Below are 20,738 nucleotides of genomic sequence, written 5' to 3' on the forward strand. Positions count from 1 at the left end.
TGAAGAACTGCGTAAAGGGGCTGTGTTCCCCTTTAGATTCATGACAGGGTACTACCGTACAGCTCCATTCAGGTGGATAGGGTTGGGCGCATATCCTGGCAGTATGCCACCACAATATCCCACTATCAGATGGGAATAATACAGCGCCCACATATAGTGCCATACGGCGCCCACATATAGTGCCATTCAGCGCCCCCATAATACGGTGCCATACAGCGCCCACATATAGTGCCATTCAGCGCCCCCATAATACTGTGCCATACAGCACCCACATATAGTGCCATTCGGTGCCCCCATAATACTGTGCCATACAGCACCCACATATAGTGCCATTCAGCGCCCCCATAATACGGTGTCATACAGCACCCACATATAGTGCCATTCGGTGCCCCCATAATACTGTGCCATACAGCACCCACATATAGTGCCATTCAGCGCCCCCATAATACGGTGTCATACAGCACCCACATATAGTGCCATTCGGTGCCCCCATAATACTGTGCCATACAGCACCCACATATAGTGCCATTCGGTGCCCCCATAATATTGTGCCATACAGCACCCACATATAGTGCCATACAGCGCCCCCATAATTCTGTGCCATACGGCGCCCCCATAATACTGTGCCATACAGCGCCCCCATAATACTGTGCCATACAGCGCCCCCATAATACTGTGCCATACAGCGCCCCTATAATACTGTGCCATACAGCGCCCCTATAATACTGTGCCATACAGCGCCCCCATAATTGTGCCATACGGCGCCCCCATAATACTGTGCCATACAGCACCCACATAATACTGTGCCATACGGCGCCCCCATAATACTGTGCCATACGGCGCCCCCATAATACTGTGCCATACGGCGCCCCCATAATACTGTGCCATACGGCGCCCCCATAATATTGTGCCATTCGGCGCCCCCATAATACTGTGCCATACAGCGCCCCCATAATACTGTGCCATACAGCGCCCCCATAATATTGTGCTATACAGCGCCCCTATAATATTGTGCCATACAGCGCCCCCATAATATTGTGCCATACAGCGCCCCCATAATACTGTGCCATACAGCGCCCCCATAATATTGTGCCATACTGCGCCCCCATAATATTGTGCCATACTGCGCCCCCATAATACTGTGCCATACGGCGCCCCCATAATACTGTGCCAAACGGCGCCCCCATAATACTGTGCCATACTGCGCCCCCATAATATTGTGCCATACTGCGCCCCCATAATACTGTGCCATACAGCGTCCCCATAATACTGTGCCATACAGCGCCCCCATAATACTGTGCCATACAGCGCCCCCATAATACTGTGCCATACAGCGCCCCCATAATACTGTGCCATACAGCGCCCCCATACTACTGTGCCATACAGCGCCCCCATAATACTGTGCCATACAGCGCCCCCATAATACTGTGCCATACAGCGCCCACATAATGCAGCTGTACTCTGCTCGGGAATGTAGGTGCATTAACATTTGAGCACAACAGCTTCCTCTTCAGGTAATGACAGATGAGGTGCCCTGTGTACCCAGGATGGCGGGCACAGGGGCAGCAATGTTAATGATGAGAATCCTATTGCTATGTGTTGAGTTGATCTCTGGTTCTGTTCATCCTGAGCCTCCTGGTTCTTGGACCATACTACAACTATAGTGATCCGTACACAAGAGATGTAGAGACCGGCACCACCTTATATACACTATACAGTAACTGAATATCCAGACATACACTCTATGGAAGATGGAGCTCCAATATAGAAACACACGGCCGTGCTCTGCAAGTAAAGAGGTAGTCCATAGAGATGAGCGAACCGGGTTCGAGTCCATCGGAACCCGATTGTTCGGCATTTGATTAGCTGGGGCTGCTGAACTTGGATAAAGCTCTAAGGTTGTCTGGAGAACATGGATACAGCCAATGACTATATCCATGATTTCGAACTTCAGCCGCCACCGCTAATCAAATGCCAAACGATCGGGTTCGGATGGACTCCAGCTGCTCCAGGTTCGCTCATCTCTAGTAGTCCAGCACAATTCTTCAGCAGATAAAGAATAAATAGAGCTGCGGCACTCACCCAGTCTTCTTCTACACATATTGTTCGTGCCGATCAGCACACAGGTGAGGGAGGACAAACACGAGTGCAAAAAGCCTTTTATCCTCCCTCACCTGTGTGCTGATCGGCATGAACAATATGTGTAGAAGAAGACTGGGTGAGTGCCGCTGCTCTATTTATTCTTCATCTGCTGTAGAATACCACTATATTGAACACACAGGCAGAGCAGCGGGGACTGGTGCAGCCCTTGTCCATACGCTGAGCTGCAATACCAGCCATAGCCATGGGGAAGAGTGGCACTGTTCCTGGCTAAGCAGACATGTAGTCTGGTCTAACACATCCTGCTTTGCTTTTAAAGGGGTTATCTCATTTTACAAAAACTTCACCACATTCTTCCGGAAACAGCCCCTCTCCTCGGGTTAGGTGCAGGTTTTGCAGCTCAGTTCCATTGAAGTGAACGGAGCTGAAAAATAATACCACACACAACCTGAGGACAGGGGTGGCGCTGTTTTTGCAAGAAATAAGTTATAGGTTTTTTTTTTTGTTTGTTTTTTTTTGCAAATCCTGGATAAGCCCCTTTAACCTGTTCAGATGACTGTGGGCCAAACATTAAACTGACAGCTTGTCTCTCTGAGCCCCAATAAACACGGGTTACCAGACTTATCTCCCAAAGAACAAAAAACATTGGGCGTATGAAAATCTGCCATCAGGGGCACGTCAGGAGACCACCACACATTGGATGGTTGCCCAATCCTACTGAAATGATAGGAGCAGCTTTAGGGTCCCTTTACACAGACAGATTTATCTGAAACTTTTGCAGCCAAAGTCAAGAATAGACTATAAACAGGGAACAGGTCATAAAGAAAAGACTGAGATTTCTCCTCTTTTCAAATCCATTTCTGGCTTTGGCTGCAAAAATCTCTCAGATATTTATGTGTGTAAAGGCAGCCTTAAGGCCCTATTACACACACGGATTTATCTGACAGATTATTAAAGCCAAAGCCAGGAATGGATTTGAAGAGAGGAGAAATCTCAGTCTTTCCGTTATGACCTATTCCCTGTTTATAATCCGTTCCTGACTTGGGCTTCAATAATCTGTCTGTGTAAAGGGACCCTTAGCATCTTATCATCCACTTTGTTGGGTGGCTGCTGCTTCTCATTGAGGAGATCCAGCTGAAGCAATGCCCCATGGGAAACAAATATGCAAAGGATCTCTCCTCCAAAGGAAAGGATCCTCACTCTCTGCTGCCACCTATGGGTTAGCGATGAGATTATTTCTGTAAGTCTCCACTGCAGTTGCTGCTCTCTGTCCATGAACCAGGAGGCCCAGGATGAGCAGAGCATTACAATCAGATTGATGTAAGACATAACCTGTGATCGGCAGCTGCGGATGATGATGATGATGATCATAATGATGATGGAGCCCAGGATGGCAAAGCCGTCACCGCGGCAGCCGCTGACACATCCCTCCCGATACTTCTGAACCCATCAAGGCACCAGGCGCAGGAAGCAGAGGAGGAGGATGATGAGACTCCTCACCCCAGCCCCCCAGCGCACGCCTCCAATTAAATCAAAATTGTTTGTTTTTAATGGTCCTTTTACACTGACAAGTGGGCGATCATTCCGGCAGCGCGAGCTGTCAGGGAGCCGAGGAGAAGCCGCCGCTGATAATGCCCATTGCTTCCAATTAGGAGCAGAACTGCTCCTCGTGCACATCCTATTCCCCAGCTCCCCCCAAGGCCCCAGCGGCTTCGCACTTTATTTTACTTTAGGGTTTTTTATATATATTTTTTTCCCTCCTTCTTCTTCACTGCAAATTACTGACACAAAACGGCCGGGTATTGATGGCGGATGTGTGCGCGGTCCGAGCCTGTCGGCTTTAATGAGGTGATGGAAGTTTTCCTGCCTTTGCTAAGTTCTTTCTTGTTTGACAGCTGCTGGATGTTGACCTCATAAAACATTTAGTAATTCTCATTACTCGCTGTCAAGCATCACAGTGACGGCTTCACCAAGTCATTTGCATCTAAATGTGCGAGCAACGCCGAGTAGGGGGCGCCGGGATGGTCCGGGGTGGGTGCCTGGGAAGGTGGGACAGCACCCAGTATCACCTCCCCTTCTGTATCTGTAGACAATGCACAGTACAACTTGTTCTGTGTCCGTATTATGTTAACGATGCACAGTACCACTTCTATTGTATCGGTTCCCATCCTGTGCACAGTACCACTTCTATTGTATCGGTTCCCATCCTGTGCACAGTACCACTTCTATTGTATCAGTTCCCATCCTGTGCACAGTAACACTTCTATTGTATCGGTTCCCATCCTGTGCACAGTACCACTTCTATTGTATCGGTTCCCATCCTGTGCACAGTACCACTTCTATTGTATCGGTTCCCATCCTGTACACAGTACCACTTCTATTGTATCGGTTCCCATCCTGTGCACAGTAACACTTCTATTGTATCGGTTCCCATCCTGTGCACAGTTCAGCATCATTCTGTATGTATAGTTAGGAGTACACAGTACCACTTCTCTTGTTTGGTGTCCTTTTATTCTGTATATGTGGTTAGAATAACACAGTACCACTTTTCTTGTTCCTAATGCACAGTACCACTTCTCTTGTTCGGTGTCCTTCTGTTATTCTGTGTCCTTCTGTTATTCTGTATGTATAGTTAGAAGGACAAGAGAAGTAGTGCTGTGTAATTCTGTTATTCTGTATGTATAGTTAGGATTACACAGTACTACTTCTCTGGTATGGTGTCCTTCTTCTGTTATTCTCTATATGTTGTTAGGATTACACAGTACTACTTCTCTTGTTCGGTGTCCTGTTATTCTCTATATGTGGTTAGGATTACACAGTACTACTTCTCTGGTATGGTGTCCTTCTGTTATTCTCTATATGTGGTTAGGATTACACAGTACTACTTCTCTTGTTCGGTGTCCTTCTGTTATTCTCTATATGTGGTTAGGATTACACAGTACTACTTCTCTGAGTCTCTGGAGATGTCTTCTAGTCTTGGGACGTTCCTCTGGTCCGGTATCGGTTGGTCCCGACGAGTTTCTTATTGATTGTTTTGCTTCTTCTCCCAGGTTGGCCGTCACCTCGACACGTTCCCCAGCGAGAAGGCGCGCCAAAGAGCATTCAGCGCCCACCAGTCAGACGCCATAGCGCGGCAGGGTCTCCATGGACAGGGCATCTATAACATCAGCTGAAGAGTACAACCTCCATCATCTGTGTGCGGTGCAATAAAACGTGGCCAGATCTGATCTTGTGGAGTCATTTTGGCTGATACATGATACCCGCACAGCGTGTTCGGGAATTGTCATACAGCATGACAGGTCATAGGCCGCAGCGCCCTGCAGAGTGGTTTCACCACGATTACAGAACCATGGCTACTTTTTCCCATAAAACAGCGCCCCACCTGTCAGGAGGCCAGTATTGCAGCTGCCCTTCAATCACTACCCTGAGGCTGAGCTGCAATACCAGACACAACCTGTAGATAGGGGGGGGCACTGTTTGTGGAAGAAAGAAGTCTAGTTCTCCTAAGTTGCTTAACAGAGGGGTTTTTCTTAAAGTGGGAGGGGGGGGACCCCAAAAATCAGCTTGGGCTCGTAGGGCTCCCTCTTCTAATACAGCACCCCTTAGATTACATTTATCTCTATTACACAATGTGTTCAGGCCTATTCATACTAGGGAAAGTCACCTGTGGTTTTGGCGTGGCATCCGCACCTATTGTGCACCATTTTCTTTTATGTCACTCGTGTGGTGGGCGGGGCCTGGACGTGAAAATCCACATACAGGAAAAATAAGGGACCAAGCGCCTTTCCCAGATTCCACAGACTGTAGTCAGGACACGGATCAGCCCCATTGCAAACTGCGCTGATTCTATGGCGGATGATTCATGTGTGAACATGTCCCCACAGCCAGGGCCATGAAGAGGTTAATGGCTGACTCCACAGGTGACGCTCGCCATGTCAGCCTCATCCAGTATTAATGGCGGCGCCTTCTCTAACTCTACAGCGTAAAACAAACACAAGACGCCAACATCAAAATAACATCTTGTTGTTGCCACGAGCGGCGCGGCGAGGGCGGCAGAATCACACACACCGCCCCAACTCATCCGGCAAAGTTGTGATTTCCTAAAAACCTGCTGCAATGTGAATCGCTTTCCTGCGCTGCCTGCCTGAGGGGCCCTGGGAAGCAGCGCACGCCACAGCCCAGCAGTCACTCACAATGCTTAAGGGAGTTCATTTAGAAATCCAAAGACATCTATATAAAGAGGGGGAGCGCGCTCAGCCGGGAGTCCTTGGGCGCTGTTTACTCACAGCCGCAAATCTGGGACAAGACCCAAGTCCGAAAGATGGAGAATCCCACAGCGAGCGGCAATGTGCAGCCATTATTTACTTACATGGTTCTGGAAAAGCTGGGTGACCGCTGATATGGCCGCCATTACGAGGCTCGCCGCAATCTGTGTCTTCTGTCATAGACGCCTAGTTATAGAATGACAACCCCCAACATCCACAACCAGGATGGAGGAGCAAAATTATTACTATACATCAATAGCAGTAACTTCATATATAGCACAGTACATGAGGTTATTATCCAACTATCCTGATCCAATATGGTGTATGTTATGTGATGTCCTGTATTATACCCCAGAGCTGCACTCACTATTCTGCTGGTGAGGTCACTATGCAATCTATAACACTAATGTATGTACACAATGTATATTTGGGCATCTCATTCTGAATCAGGAGATATCACTCTTATTTCAGTCTGTTGCTCCAGCTCTGTGATATATGCTTTATGCTCACAGGGTCGTCCCCTGGGCCATAACATTTGGCCCCTTTTCTCCTTAGGGCCCTATGCCAGCGTGAACCATGTTGCCCCCAGTAAGTTTTATCCTCTTATCTGCATACAACTTTTAAAGCTTGTATCTGGAGCGATGGATTGAAGTAAGAGTTATGAGCCCTATTGTACACGGCTGCTGACAGGTCCGTGTTCAGTTATTAGGTCTATACTGAGCGGTCCTGCATCTTTCTGTTCCTGAGTTATGAACCTCAGTCTGATGGATGGATACTCTCTCAAGTGGACAGTCCCCCCTTCCCCTGTCAGTCACAGCAGTGACCATTCACATTCCCCCAGGAGACACAACATGGTCCCTCACTCTGTGACCTCTTGCTGTACATAACCACCACAGTAAGGCTGGGTTCACACTGCGTTTTTGCGGTCCACTTAAAGGGTCTGTTTTATGGTAAAAATGGATGCAGTTGTATGCTGTCCATTTTTCTTTAACTTTTTTTTTTTTAAATTAATAAAAAAAAAAACTGTCAAAATGGGCCACATTTTTCTGTACATTAAACATTTTAAAACTGATCTGTTAAACTGACAGCATAAACACAGTGTGAACCCGGTCTTACAGAAAATCCCTGTTATCAGCCATTCAGGCTGTAGAAGCTTCCATAATTATTTCTGTATGTCACATATCTGATATATCCTCCAGACATGACATCATATGTGACTGATATCAGCAGCTCCTCTTATAACGCTCCAGTACTGATATATCCTCCTATTACATCATATGTGACTGATATCAGCCGCTCCTCTTATAACGCTCCAGTACTGATATAACCTCCAGATATTACATCATATGTGACTGATATCAGCAGCTCCTCTTATAACGCTCCAGTACTGATATATCCTCCTATTACATCATATGTGACTGATATCAGCCGCTCCTCTTATAACGCTCCAGTACTGATATAACCTCCTATTACATCATATGTGACTGATATCAGCCGCTCCTCTTATAACGCTCCAGTACTGATATAACCTCCAGACATTACATCATATGTGACTGATATCAGCCGCTCCTCTTATAACGCTCCAGTACTGATATAACCTCCAGATATTACATCATATGTGACTGATATCAGCCGCTCCTCTTATAACGCTCCAGTACTGATATAACCTCCTATTACATCATATGTGACTGATATCAGCCGCTCCTCTTATAACGCTCCAGGACTGATATTACCTCCTATTACATCATATGTGACTGATATCAGCCGCTCCTCTTATAACGCTCCAGTACTGATATAACCTCCAGATATTACATCATATGTGAATGATATCAGCCGCTCCTCTTATAACGCTCCAGCACTGATATAACCTCCAGATATTACATCATATGTGACTGATATCAGCCGCTCCTCTTATAACGCTCCAGTACTGATATAACCTCCAGATATTACATCATATGTGACTGATATCAGCCGCTCCTCTTATAACGCTCCAGTACTGATATAACCTCCTATTACATCATATGTGACTGATATCAGCCGCTCCTCTTATAACGCTCCAGTACTGATATAACCTCCTATTACATCATATGTGACTGATATCAGCCGCTCCTCTTATAACGCTCCAGTACTGATATAACCTCCTATTACATCATATGTGACTGATATCAGCCGCTCCTCTTATAACGCTCCAGTACTGATATAACCTCCTATTACATCATATGTGACTGATATCAGCCGCTCCTCTTATAACGCTCCAGTACTGATATAACCTTTATTATAAGCCACACAGTTCTGGGTTTCTGTCATTTTAACTAGGGATGGTCCGAACATGCCGAGGTTCGGGTTGTATGAACCCGAACCCTCGGTAATGATTCCCGCTGTCTGCCCGCTCCGTGTAGCGGGCAGATACAGCGGGAGGAACGCCTGGAAAACTGGGATACAGCCTATGGCTATGGCTGTATCCCAGTTTTCCAGGCGGTCCTCCTGCTGGATCCGCCAGCTGCACGGAGCGGGCAGACAGCGGGAATCATTACCGAGGGTTCGGGTTCGCATCCCTAATTTTAACCACAGACAATGGTCCAGGCAATGTTGATATCTATAGTGACTATATACAGGGATTTGTTGCCTCTTGTTGGGTTATACTTCCATCCTATCATCAGCAGATGCACACTTGTAGGACATGCTGGGAGTTATAGTCCACCTGGCTCTAATCACATCACTAATGGTAATTTCTTGCCTGTAATGTGACATCAAATATAAAGGCGGCTGCAGATTCTATTAATATAACAGATTAGACCAATCCACAGGAGAGCAGAGGAGACAATGAGGATGAGATATACAATGGGGAGAAGGAAGCAGCAGCGGAGACGTATAACCTGCCTGCGCTATAAAGCATATTACACCACAGACAGATACAGCCAAATGCAATGAGCAAATCCAATTATATAACTGCCAGTGAGAATTATATCAGCTTTGTGTGCATTATATATAGCTGCCCCTGCAGATTGTGCTGCGCTGACACCAGCTGGCCACCCACGGTAGTGCAGCCATACAGAACTAGGTGTCAGCAATCCATGGGATTATGTACAGGATGTAATGTGGTATAATGTATGCATCTCATCTGACACCAGATGTACAAAAGCCTTCTCTCCTGAAATACTCTGTGCTGCTTAGGATTTAGTCCACTGTCATAGTACCGTACTTAAACACCACAACCAGGGCTCAGCGGCTTATATATATAAAGAATACAAGGCCCACAGCCCCCATATCACTGCCTTACACCCTCTGTGCTGCTGGGCATTTTTCTCCTGCTATTAAAAGGGTACATTTAAAGTCTTCCAGTATTTATCAGCTACTGTATGTCCTGCAGGAAGTGGTTTATTCTCTCCAGTCTGACACAATGCTCTCTGCTGCCACCTCTGTCCATGTCAGGAACTGCCCAGAGCAGGAGGTTTTCTATGGGGATTTGCTGCTGCTCTGGACGGTTCCTGACATGGACAGAGGTGGCAACTAGAAGACTGGAGATTTTTAAATAGAAGTAAATGACAAATCCAACTGATTTGAAAAAAATAAAAAATATATATATATATCCGGAGTAACCCTTTACGTTTTATTTACAAAGTCAAGGGGATAAATAGGGAAGAGAGAGCGCTTTCTCTATGGTGACATTCAGAGCCTCTAGATCATCTCTGAGATGTTTCTGCACCTTGATTGGAGCCTCTTGTGGTAAGTTCAGCTGATTGGACAAGATCTAGAGACACTCCACCCCTCTGTCTGTTAAAGGTATCACATGTGACAATGTGACAATGCATCAGAACAAACACTGAGTCATGAGGAGAAAAGAGCTGCCTGTAGAGCTCAGAGACAGGACTGTGTGGAGGGGAGGAAAGAGCTGCCTGTAGAGCTCAGAGACAGCACTGTGTGGAGGGGAGGAAAGAGCTGCCTGTAGAGCTCAGAGACAGGACTGTGTGGAGGAGGAAAGAGCTGCCTGTAGAGCTCAGAGACAGGACTGTGTGGAGGAGGAAAGAGCTTCCTGTAGAGCTCAGAGACAGGACTGTGTGGAGGAGGAGGACAGAGCTGCCTGTAGAGCTCAGAGACAGGACTGTGTGGAGGAGGAGGACAGAGCTGCCTGTAGAGCTCAGAGACCGGACTGGGTGGAGGAGGAGGAGGAAAGAGCTGCCTGTAGAGCTCAGAGACAGGACTGTGTGTTGGAGGAGGAGGTGGTGGTAGTGGTGGTGGTGGAGGAGGAGGAGGAGGAAAGAGCTGCCTGTAGAGTTTAGAGACCGGACTGTGTGGAGGAGGAGGAGGGGGAGCAAAGAGCTGCCTGTAGAGCTCAGAGACAGGACTGTGTGGAGGAGGAAAGAGCTGCCTGTAGAGCTCAGAGACAGGACTGTGTGGAGGAGGAGGACAGAGCTGCCTGTAGAGCTCAGAGACCGGACTGTGTGGAGGAGGAGGACAGAGCTGCCTGTAGAGCTCAGAGACAGGACTGTGTGGAGGAGGAGGACAGAGCTGCCTGTAGAGCTCAGAGACAGGACTGTGTGGAGGAGGAGGACAGAGCTGCCTGTAGAGCTCAGAGACAGGACTGTGGAGGAGGAAATCTGGAGAAGACAAATACATCTCTGCTGCATTGACAGTTTCCAAGAACTCTGCAGCCTTCATATTTCTTACATGGAAAGAGATGGAATGTCCTGGTTCTCAACAGAGGGGCCACACATGACCTGAGGGGCGTCCCTGTTCTCAGCAAAGGAGCCACACATGACCTGAGGGGTGTCCCTGTCCTCAGCAGACGGGCCACACATGACCTGAGGGGCGTCCCTGTTCTCAGCAGAGGGACCACACATGTCCAGTCACTCTCCACTGGAACGTATGGGAGCTGCAGAAAATGCATTAAGGTGTGATTGGCCATAGGTTACCCCATCGCTCCCAACATCAAGGTTCCCCAACCAGCAGCTCTTCAACTGTTACAAAACTACAACTCCCATTAGGCATTGACAGCCAAGTGCCATGGTGAGTGTTGTAGTTCTGCAACAGCCAGGGAACTGCAGGTTGGGTGCCACCACCATACAGCTTTATAACCAGTCTGAATACAAGTCCTATTACAATTATTATAATGATCACACTATAATAAAGGGTCTCGCTATAAGTCTTGGTGGAGAGAGGACGCAAGACAAGACGGTCCCTGGCGTAGTCCAGCTGGGCCCTGGCTTTGCCAGGTCTCCCCTCCAGTCAGTCCAGTGTGTAGTTGTCTAATGGATAGATGCACATGGGAGACACAGAAACTTTTTCTTCAAAAGCTACACTTATTTCCACTATGCAGTGTTAATCTCCTCGGGAGAGGACAGAGAACACCCCAACCCATGCCTTGAGCATTTCTAAAAGAGCAGGACAGTATCCTGAAACAAGAGGAACTGATTTGGATAGAGCAATGTTGCTATAAGCCTACGTACTCTATCTCACAGCGCAGGTGTAACAAGGTAAATTTGGCCACCTTGCTCAAATCAAGTAACAAGGTCTGGGGCTTGTGTCACTCTTATAGAACGGGTCACCTGACACTGTAGAGCAACAGGTGGTATCATGACAACAAACATCAAAACACAGGCACAAGTGTACTTCTACTTTCAAGTATTCTACTACTACTTCTTCTAAAGGTCCGGGAGAGCACGTTTCTACCCTTGGTTGGGACTCTTGGCACAAACTCCTCTGCACTACTCTGAACTCTCAGCACATACTCCTCTCTACCGCTCTCTGCTTCTCGGCACGCAACCAAGTGAGCTCAGCTCTTCTACTCTAAAGCTCTTAGAGATTCTGTTCTGTCACGTCTACAGTCTATGATCAGCCACTGTACTAAGTATTCTCACAGTAAAGAAGAATTTATTTATGACAACAGGACTATTGTTTATTGTGATTATTGTTCCGGCACCCACACAATCACTACTCCATCCTTGGGTCATCTCCCCTTTCTGTGAGTGGTGGTACCGACAGTCTGGGTGGGTCACAAGTTCCCAAGGGACCCCCTCACAGGTCAGCAGGTCACCGACCACAGGGGAAAGGGTACAGCTCGCTAGGATTCATGGGGCCCCATAGCAAAAAACTGTATGGGGCCCCATTAATCCTGTACGCTACCCCCCCCCCCCCCCCCCCGTGCCAAACACAGACAATGACGCACATATACACACACAGAGGCAGCACACATTAACATATATACAGATATGCCACTGACATACACACATATATACGCTGTAATGTGATTACACTAGTGCTGATGTATACACCATGAGTAGACTGTACACAGGGAAATCATCTCAGTGTAATAAGAAATACTCAACCGGAAATAAAAGAAAATGCTGCAGATATTAGTGGTGGGTTCTTTTATTAGAGCCCAACATTAATAGAAGCTGCTGCAGAACATCTTTGGGAGCAAACCTGTCAATCACTTGAGACACTACTGACATACACAAACACACATATACACCAGTGTAAGTGTTACAGACTATATATATATATATATATATATATATATATATATATATATATATAGCCACAGATACATACACACACACACATATACACCAGTGTTACAGTCAGACATTGCTGACATACACACACATATAGCCACAGATACATACACATACTGACAAATAAATATACACACAGATACATATATACACACACTGACATATACATATACACACAGATACATATATACACACACTGACATATACATATACCCACAGATACATATATACACACACTGACATATACATATACCCACAGATACATATATACACTCACTGACACACATACACAGCACTTACAGCTCCCAGGCTTCCCCCTCCTCCTCCTGTAGTCCGGGCTGATCTTCACATAGGTATTGAGGACCTTTGGGTCATGTGACCCAAAGGTCCTTCATCCTTCTCCTGTGCCGTCTGGCAGGTCCTGCTCCTCTGTTCAGCCCGCTCACCCGGCACTACAGTGAGGGGGCTGAACAGTGCAGTGGGGGTCCCTCTTCCTCTCTGGACCCCTGGGGGAGCGGGGTACCTACCATGAAGGCAGGGCAGGCTTCCTCGGGCCCCCTTCCTGCAGGGGCCCCATAGCAGTCGCCTTCCCTGCCTTCATAGTAGCTACGCCGCTGAGCTCGCCACCTTAAACTAAAAGCAGGTGTGCCCCCATACCGGTGTGCCTCACTGGCACTGACATCACCACAGTACAACCACTGAGCTATACTCCGACCAACCACCACAGAAGTGGCGTCACACTGTACCATCTAGCAAGTGACCAGTCCAGCACACACCACACTATGAGATTCTGACCCTTCAGCTTTATTCTAGTTCTATCTGCTTCTTGAAAAGCTGGGTGACAGCCATTTTGGCCTTCTAACAGCTTTTACATAGTATGTCACCCAGCTTTCCCATGTAAGTGAAGGGCACATCAATAACAATGGTTGCAGTCTGGGAAATCTGTGCGACAACCAATAAGAATACAGCTATAGGGCATGTGACCCCCGGCCCTGCAGCCAGCTATATGTATAAGGTAGTGCCCAACCCTGGATCTCTACATGCTGCATCATGCTGGAGACAGTGGAGAGTCACAGGTTAGTAAATACTGATCTAGATTCTGCAGTGCATGCTGGGAGTAACATAATAGTACTAGTAGTAACATAGTAGTAGTTTGTGATGTAGTAGTGCTCCAGACTCTATAGTTACTATAACCTGTGATATTATTACACTCCAGACTCTATAGTTACTATAACCGGTTATATTATTACACTCCAGACTCTATAGTTACTATAACCTGTGATATTATTACACTCCAGACTCTATAGTTACTATAACCGGTTATATTATTACACTCCAGACTCTATAGTTACTATAACCGGTTATATTATTACACTCCAGACTCTATAGTTACTATAACCGGTTATATTATTACACTCCAGACTCTATAGTTACTATAACCTGTGATATTATTACACTCCAGACTCTATAGTTACTATAACCTGTAATGTTATTACACTCCAGACTCATTAGTTACTATAACCTGTAATATTATTACACTCCAGACTCTATAGTTACTATAACCTGTAATGTTATTACACTCCAGACTCATTAGTTACTATAACCTGTAATATTATTACACTCCAGACTCTATAGTTACTATAACCTGTAATGTTATTACACTCCAGACTCTATAGTTACTATAACCTGTAATGTTATTACACTCCAGACTCTATAGTTACTATAACCGGTTATATTATTACACTCCAGACTCTATAGTGACTATAACCTGTAATGTTATTACACTCCAGACTCTATAGTTACTATAACCGGTTATATTATTACACTCCAGACTCTATAGTGACTATAACCTGTAATGTTATTACACTCCAGACTCTATAGTTACTATAACCGGTTATATTATTACACTCCAGACTCTATAGTGACTATAACCTGTAATGTTATTACACTCCAGACTCTATAGTTACTATAACCTGTGATATTATTACACTCCAGACTCTATAGTTACTATAACCTGTAATATTATTACACTCCAGACTCTATAGTTACTATAACCGGTTATATTATTACACTCCAGACTCTATAGTGACTATAACCTGTGATATTATTACACTCCAGACTCTATAGTTACTATAACCTGTAATATTATTACACTCCAGATTCTATAGTGACTATAACCTGTAATATTAGTACACTACAGACTCTATAGTGACTATAACCTGTAATATTATTACACTCCAGATTCTATAGTGACTATAACCTGTAATATTAGTACACTACAGACTCTATAGTGACTATAACCTGTAATGTTATTACACTCCAGACTCATTAGTTACTATAACCTGTAATGTTATTACACTCCAGACTCTATAGTGACTATAACCTGTAATGTTATTACACTCCAGACTCTATAGTTACTATAACCTGTGATATTATTACACTCCAGACTCTATAGTTACTATAACCTGTAATATTATTACACTCCAGACTCTATAGTTACTATAACCGGTTATATTATTACACTCCAGACTCTATAGTGACTATAACCTGTGATATTATTACACTCCAGACTCTATAGTTACTATAACCTGTAATATTATTACACTCCAGATTCTATAGTGACTATAACCTGTAATATTAGTACACTCCAGACTCTATAGTGACTATAACCTGTAATGTTATTACACTCCAGACTCTATAGTGACTATAACCTGTAATGTTATTACACTCCAGACTCATTAGTTACTATAACCTGTAATGTTATTAGGCTGGGTTTGCATATATAAGTTGGCGTCAGTTGCGTTTTTTCCTCTAAAAACTGACCACAACTGATGCCAAAAATGCATCAGTTGTCATCAGTTTTCTTATCCTTTTTTTTATTAAAAACCATCAGTTTCCATCACTTGCTACACTTTGCTCTCATCAGTTGTCATTTTTTCCCCCTATGTTCTTCTGTTATTTTCAATGGGATTTTAGGATCCTCGCAGCGTGATGACAATACGCTGCGGGGACCTTGACAACTGATGAGCGCAAAGTGTGACAACTGATGGTATAGTGGCAGCCCCCCAGACATCAGTGCACACAGTGGGGCTATATACTAATGGTGGGAGCTCACATGGGGGGGACTATTTACTACTGGGGGAGCCACAGGGGGGCTATATACTAATGGAGGGAGCTCACATGGGGGGGGCTATATACTAATGGTGGGAGCTCACATGGGGGGGACTATTTACTACTGGGGGAGCCACAGGGGGGCTATATACTAATGGAGGGAGCTCACATGGGGGGGCTATATACTAATGGAGGGAGCTCACATGGGTGGGCTATCTACTACTGGGGGAGCAACGGGGGGCTATAGGGGAGGGGGAGAGCACACAGGGGGAGATATATGTTTATTGTGCTGCTATTTGCCTCAACGCCGGATGCCAGAGCCGAACGGCATGCGTCCTGTCCGACGAGGCATCCGGCGCTCCATTCACTTTAGTGGATGCGGCGCCGCACAGCCTTGCGGGCCGCATGGGAGGACACTGCATGCTGCGTTCTCCCATGCGGCCGGTCCGGCGGTGCGGCGTCAATATTTACAGGCCGCCGCACCGCCGGACAAATGTAAACCCGGCCTTACACTCCAGACTCTAGTTACTATAACCTGTAATATTATTACACTCCAGACTCTATAGTTACTATAACCTGTTATATTATTACACTCCAGAATCTATAGTGACTATAACCTGTGATATTATTACACTCCAGACTCTATAGTTACTATAACCTGTAATATTATTACACTCCAGACTCTATAGTGACTATAACCGGTTATATTATTACACTCCAGACTCTATAGTGACTATAACCGGTTATATTATTACACTCCAGACTCTATAGTTACTATAACCGGTTATATTATTACACTCCAGACTCTATAGTTACTATAACCTGTGATATTATTACACTCCAGACTCTATAGTTACTATAACCTGTGATATTATTACACTCCAGACTCTATAGTTACTATAACCTGTTATATTATTACACTCCAGACTCTATAGTTACTATAACCTGTAATATTATTACACTCCAGAATCTATAGTGACTATAACCTGTGATATTATTACACTCCAGACTCTATAGTTACTATAACCTGTAATATTATTACACTCCAGACTCTATAGTGACTATAACCGGTTATATTATTACACTCCAGACTCTATAGTGACTATAACCGGTTATATTATTACACTCCAGACTCTATAGCTACTATAACCTGTGATATTATTACACTCCAGACTCTATAGTGACTATAACCTGTAATATTATTACACTCCAGACTCTATAGTTACAATAACCTGTAATATTATTACACTCCAGACTCTATAGTGACTGTAACCTGTGATATTATTACACTCCAGACTCTAGTGACTATAACCTGTAATATTATTACACTCCAGACTCTATAGTGACTATAACCTGTTATATTATTACACTCCAGACTCTATAGTGACTGTAACCTGTGATATTATTACACTCCAGACTCTATAGTGACTATAACCTGTAATATTATTACACTCCAGACTCTATAGTGACTATAACCTGTTATATTATTACACTCCAGGAATGTATCCTCCTGATGATGGTCTCTAGTAGTGAGCTCACCATGACACACAACAAACAGTCCACAAGTACACGACCAGAGGACATTCCTGTCCTAACATTAGTATGAACGAAAAAAAGGAAAAAGAAGGTCAACACGTCCTGAGATTTTAAAAAAATCCATAATTTATTCCAATGCCTTAAAATCTCATAGTAAAAAAGTCACAAGCAACAACACAAACAAATGCACCATGACACCTTCTCCTGGCAGAGTTTCAGGCCTCACTTCTCACTCCTAGGAGCGCTCACTCAGCCGATCACCATGTACAAGAGTCGGGATCAGCCAGTGAGTGATGTTTTGCGCGGCAGTAAAGTTTATTGCTATTGGCTGCACATTTCTCTGTGTACAGAAACAACGGCCACATATCAGCTAGCCTAAAAGGGCCCTTACAGTAAAGAATCCTCTTCTATGCTGGTGTAGAAACCCTTCCTTCCTGTAGGTGCAGAGGACGCCCCCGATATAGATATGGACCCTTCATGTAGGCAGAGATAGATATTAGGAGAGCCACAGGTTGGGACACATTGCTCTTTCTATGGGGGTCTGGCAGGGAATGCTGGGAGTTGTAGTTTTGCAGCTGCTGGAGAGACACAGGTTGGGACACATTGCTCTTTCTATGGGGGTATGCTGGGGCATGCTGGGAGTTGTAGTTTTGCAGCTGCTGGAGAGACGCAGGTTGGGACACATTGCTGTAATGTGTATGTGTGGTGAGCCCCAAAGGTGTTAGGTCAGAGGATCGGCTGGTCACTTGCTAGATGGTGAGGTGTGACGCCACTTCGGTGGTTGGACGAGATGTAGCCGGACCCTGAGATGTTCTATGGTGACGCCAGTGCCGGTTGGGCACACAGGTATGGTGGCTCACCTGCTTTTATTTTAAAGGGCCACTTACATCTTGTTCTCCTGTGGTCAGTGACCTGCTGGGTTGCTACCGGGTTCCTTGGGTTAGTGTAGTCAGGGTGGTTCGGAGTGGTGTAGTTACCCTCCTGGACCATTGGCACTGCCACCCACGGAAAGGGGAAATTTCCCAAGGATGTAGTGTACACTGTGTCGGTGTGGGGGGAAGAATCACAGAGACTCTTTATCATAAATAATCTTTTGTTTACTTTGAAAGTGCTTGGGTACAGCAGAGTGTACAACTGTGCGTGACAGGATTTGTATAGCAACAAATAGCAACACTGTGGTAGAACACCACATATGGTGGTCTGTCAGGGCATGCTGGGAGTTGTAGTTTTGCAGCTGCTGAAGAGCCGCAGGTTGGGACACATTGCTCTGTGTATGGGGTCTGTCAGGGCATGCTGGGAGTTGTAGTGGAGCAGATGGATAGATGGAGCCGCAGGTTGGGACACATTGCTCTGTGTATGGGGGTCTGTCAGGGCATGCTGGGAGTTGTAGTTTTGCAGATGGATAGAAAGAGCCGCAGGTTGGGACACATTGCTCTGTGTATGGGGGGGTCTGTCAGGGCATGATGGGAGTTGTAGTGTAGCAGATAGAGCCGCAGGTTGGGACACATTGCTCTGTGTATGGGGGTCTGTCAGGGCATGCTGGGAGTTGTAGTTTTGCGGATAGATAGAGCCGCAGGTTGGGACACATTGCTCTGTGTATAGGGGTCTGTCAGGGCATGATGGGAGTTGTAGTTTTGCGAATAGAGCCGCAGGTTGGGACACATTGCTCTGTGTATGGGGGTCTGTCAGGGCTTGCTGGGAGTTGTAGTTTGTGGATAGATAGAGCTGAAGGTTGGGACACATTGCTCTGTGTATGGGGGTCTGTCAGGACATGCTGGGAGTTGTAGTTTTGTGAATAGAGCCGCAGATTGGGACACATTGCTCTGTGTATAGGGGTCTGTCAGGGCATGCTGGGAGTTGTAGTGTTGCGGATAGGTTGCCGGAGGTTGGGGTTAGTGGGTCTGTCAGGCAGGAGAGTTCTGGAAGAGATGTGGCGCTGTAGGATTGGGAGCTCTGGTTTAAGGGAACATTATGAAGATGAGGAACATAAAGCTCTTGGGCCCTAATGCAGTGCGGGGCCCCATCTATGAGGAACCTTTGAGTCCCTGAGGCACCAGCTGTGACACCCCCCCCCCCCCCCCCTTCCATTGCTGGGTGCATGACAGTATTGTTGTTCAGGAGTCAGGGAAAGCTGGGTGACAATGTTATGACAGGACCCCATGAGGCGGCAGCAGCAGGGTAGGGGGGCTGGACAGGAGGGGACATCACTGATCCCGGCTCATCCGTCATCCTTGTGTTTTCCCATTTTTCCAGATGAACAATCCCACAGAAGGAAACTCTAACCTGGGGGGCGGCTCCGCATTGTGGAACCTGAGACAATGTTTTCAGCCATCTTAAAGGTGTTAAGTCTTCTCCCATTGAAGTGACAGCTTGCAACCGCTCCTCAGCTCTCAGGGGGGGTTGGAGGGGTCTGGCACAGACTGCTGACCGCTTACAATCTGCTGGGGGGGGGGGGGGGGCACAAATCTGAGGGGTTTACCCAGCCCCTGCCGCAGTGCACACTGGGCCAAACTAACTGGGGTCCTGAGAATCACTCCACTATCTGAGCACTCAGTAAGGGCAATGAGATAGAGAGATAGATAGATAGATAGATAGATAGATAGATAGATAGATAGATAGATAGATAGATAGATAGGAGATAGATAGATAGATAGATAGAAGATAGATAGATAGATAGATAGATAGATAGATAGATAGATAGATAGATAGATAGGAGATAGATAGGAGATAGATAGGAGATAGATAGGAGATAGATAGGAGATAGATAGATAGATAGATAGATAGATAGATAGATAGGAGATAGATAGATAGATAGATAGATAGATAGATAGATAGGAGATAGATAGATAGATAGATAGATAGATAGATAGATAGATAGATAGGAGATAGATAGGAGATAGATAGGAGATAGATAGGAGATAGATAGATAGATAGATAGGAGATAGATAGATAGATAGATAGATAGATAGATAGATAGATAGATAGATAGGAGATAGATAGATAGATAGTCCTCCCAGCACAAATACTTGGCTCTGCTCTCACAGGATTGGGGAGTAATTACTTTGTCTCCATTTGCAGAATTTGCCAAACAAGCTGCGGATATTCATCACCCATTCACCTCATTATGAGGCCATGGGGGTCCTTGGGGGGGGGGGGGCATGTCTTTTCTCCTTACACTTAGAGGAGAATGTTTAGGAAACTTCTCTCCATC

General features: G+C 45.7%; 2 protein-coding genes across 5 annotated transcripts in view; both read left to right on the forward strand.

Moving 5' to 3' along the window:
- The window catches only part of CFAP77 (cilia and flagella associated protein 77), a 79,490-nt gene extending 74,176 nt beyond the window's left edge, over window positions 1–5,314 (forward strand). For all 4 annotated transcript variants that reach the window (XM_069986450.1, XM_069986451.1, XM_069986452.1 and 1 more), the window contains exon 6: window positions 5,151–5,314. In XM_069986450.1, coding sequence (XP_069842551.1) covers window positions 5,151–5,273 — 123 coding nt within the window. In that variant the 3' untranslated portion in view covers window positions 5,274–5,314. The remainder of the gene's footprint in view (window positions 1–5,150) is intronic.
- Window positions 1–20,738, forward strand: part of GTF3C4 (general transcription factor IIIC subunit 4) — a 660,517-nt gene that overhangs the window by 553,043 nt on the left and 86,736 nt on the right. The window lies entirely within an intron of this gene.

The sequence above is a fragment of the Dendropsophus ebraccatus genome, chromosome 10 (assembly GCF_027789765.1).
Source record: "Dendropsophus ebraccatus isolate aDenEbr1 chromosome 10, aDenEbr1.pat, whole genome shotgun sequence".
NCBI lineage: Eukaryota > Metazoa > Chordata > Amphibia > Anura > Hylidae > Dendropsophus > Dendropsophus ebraccatus.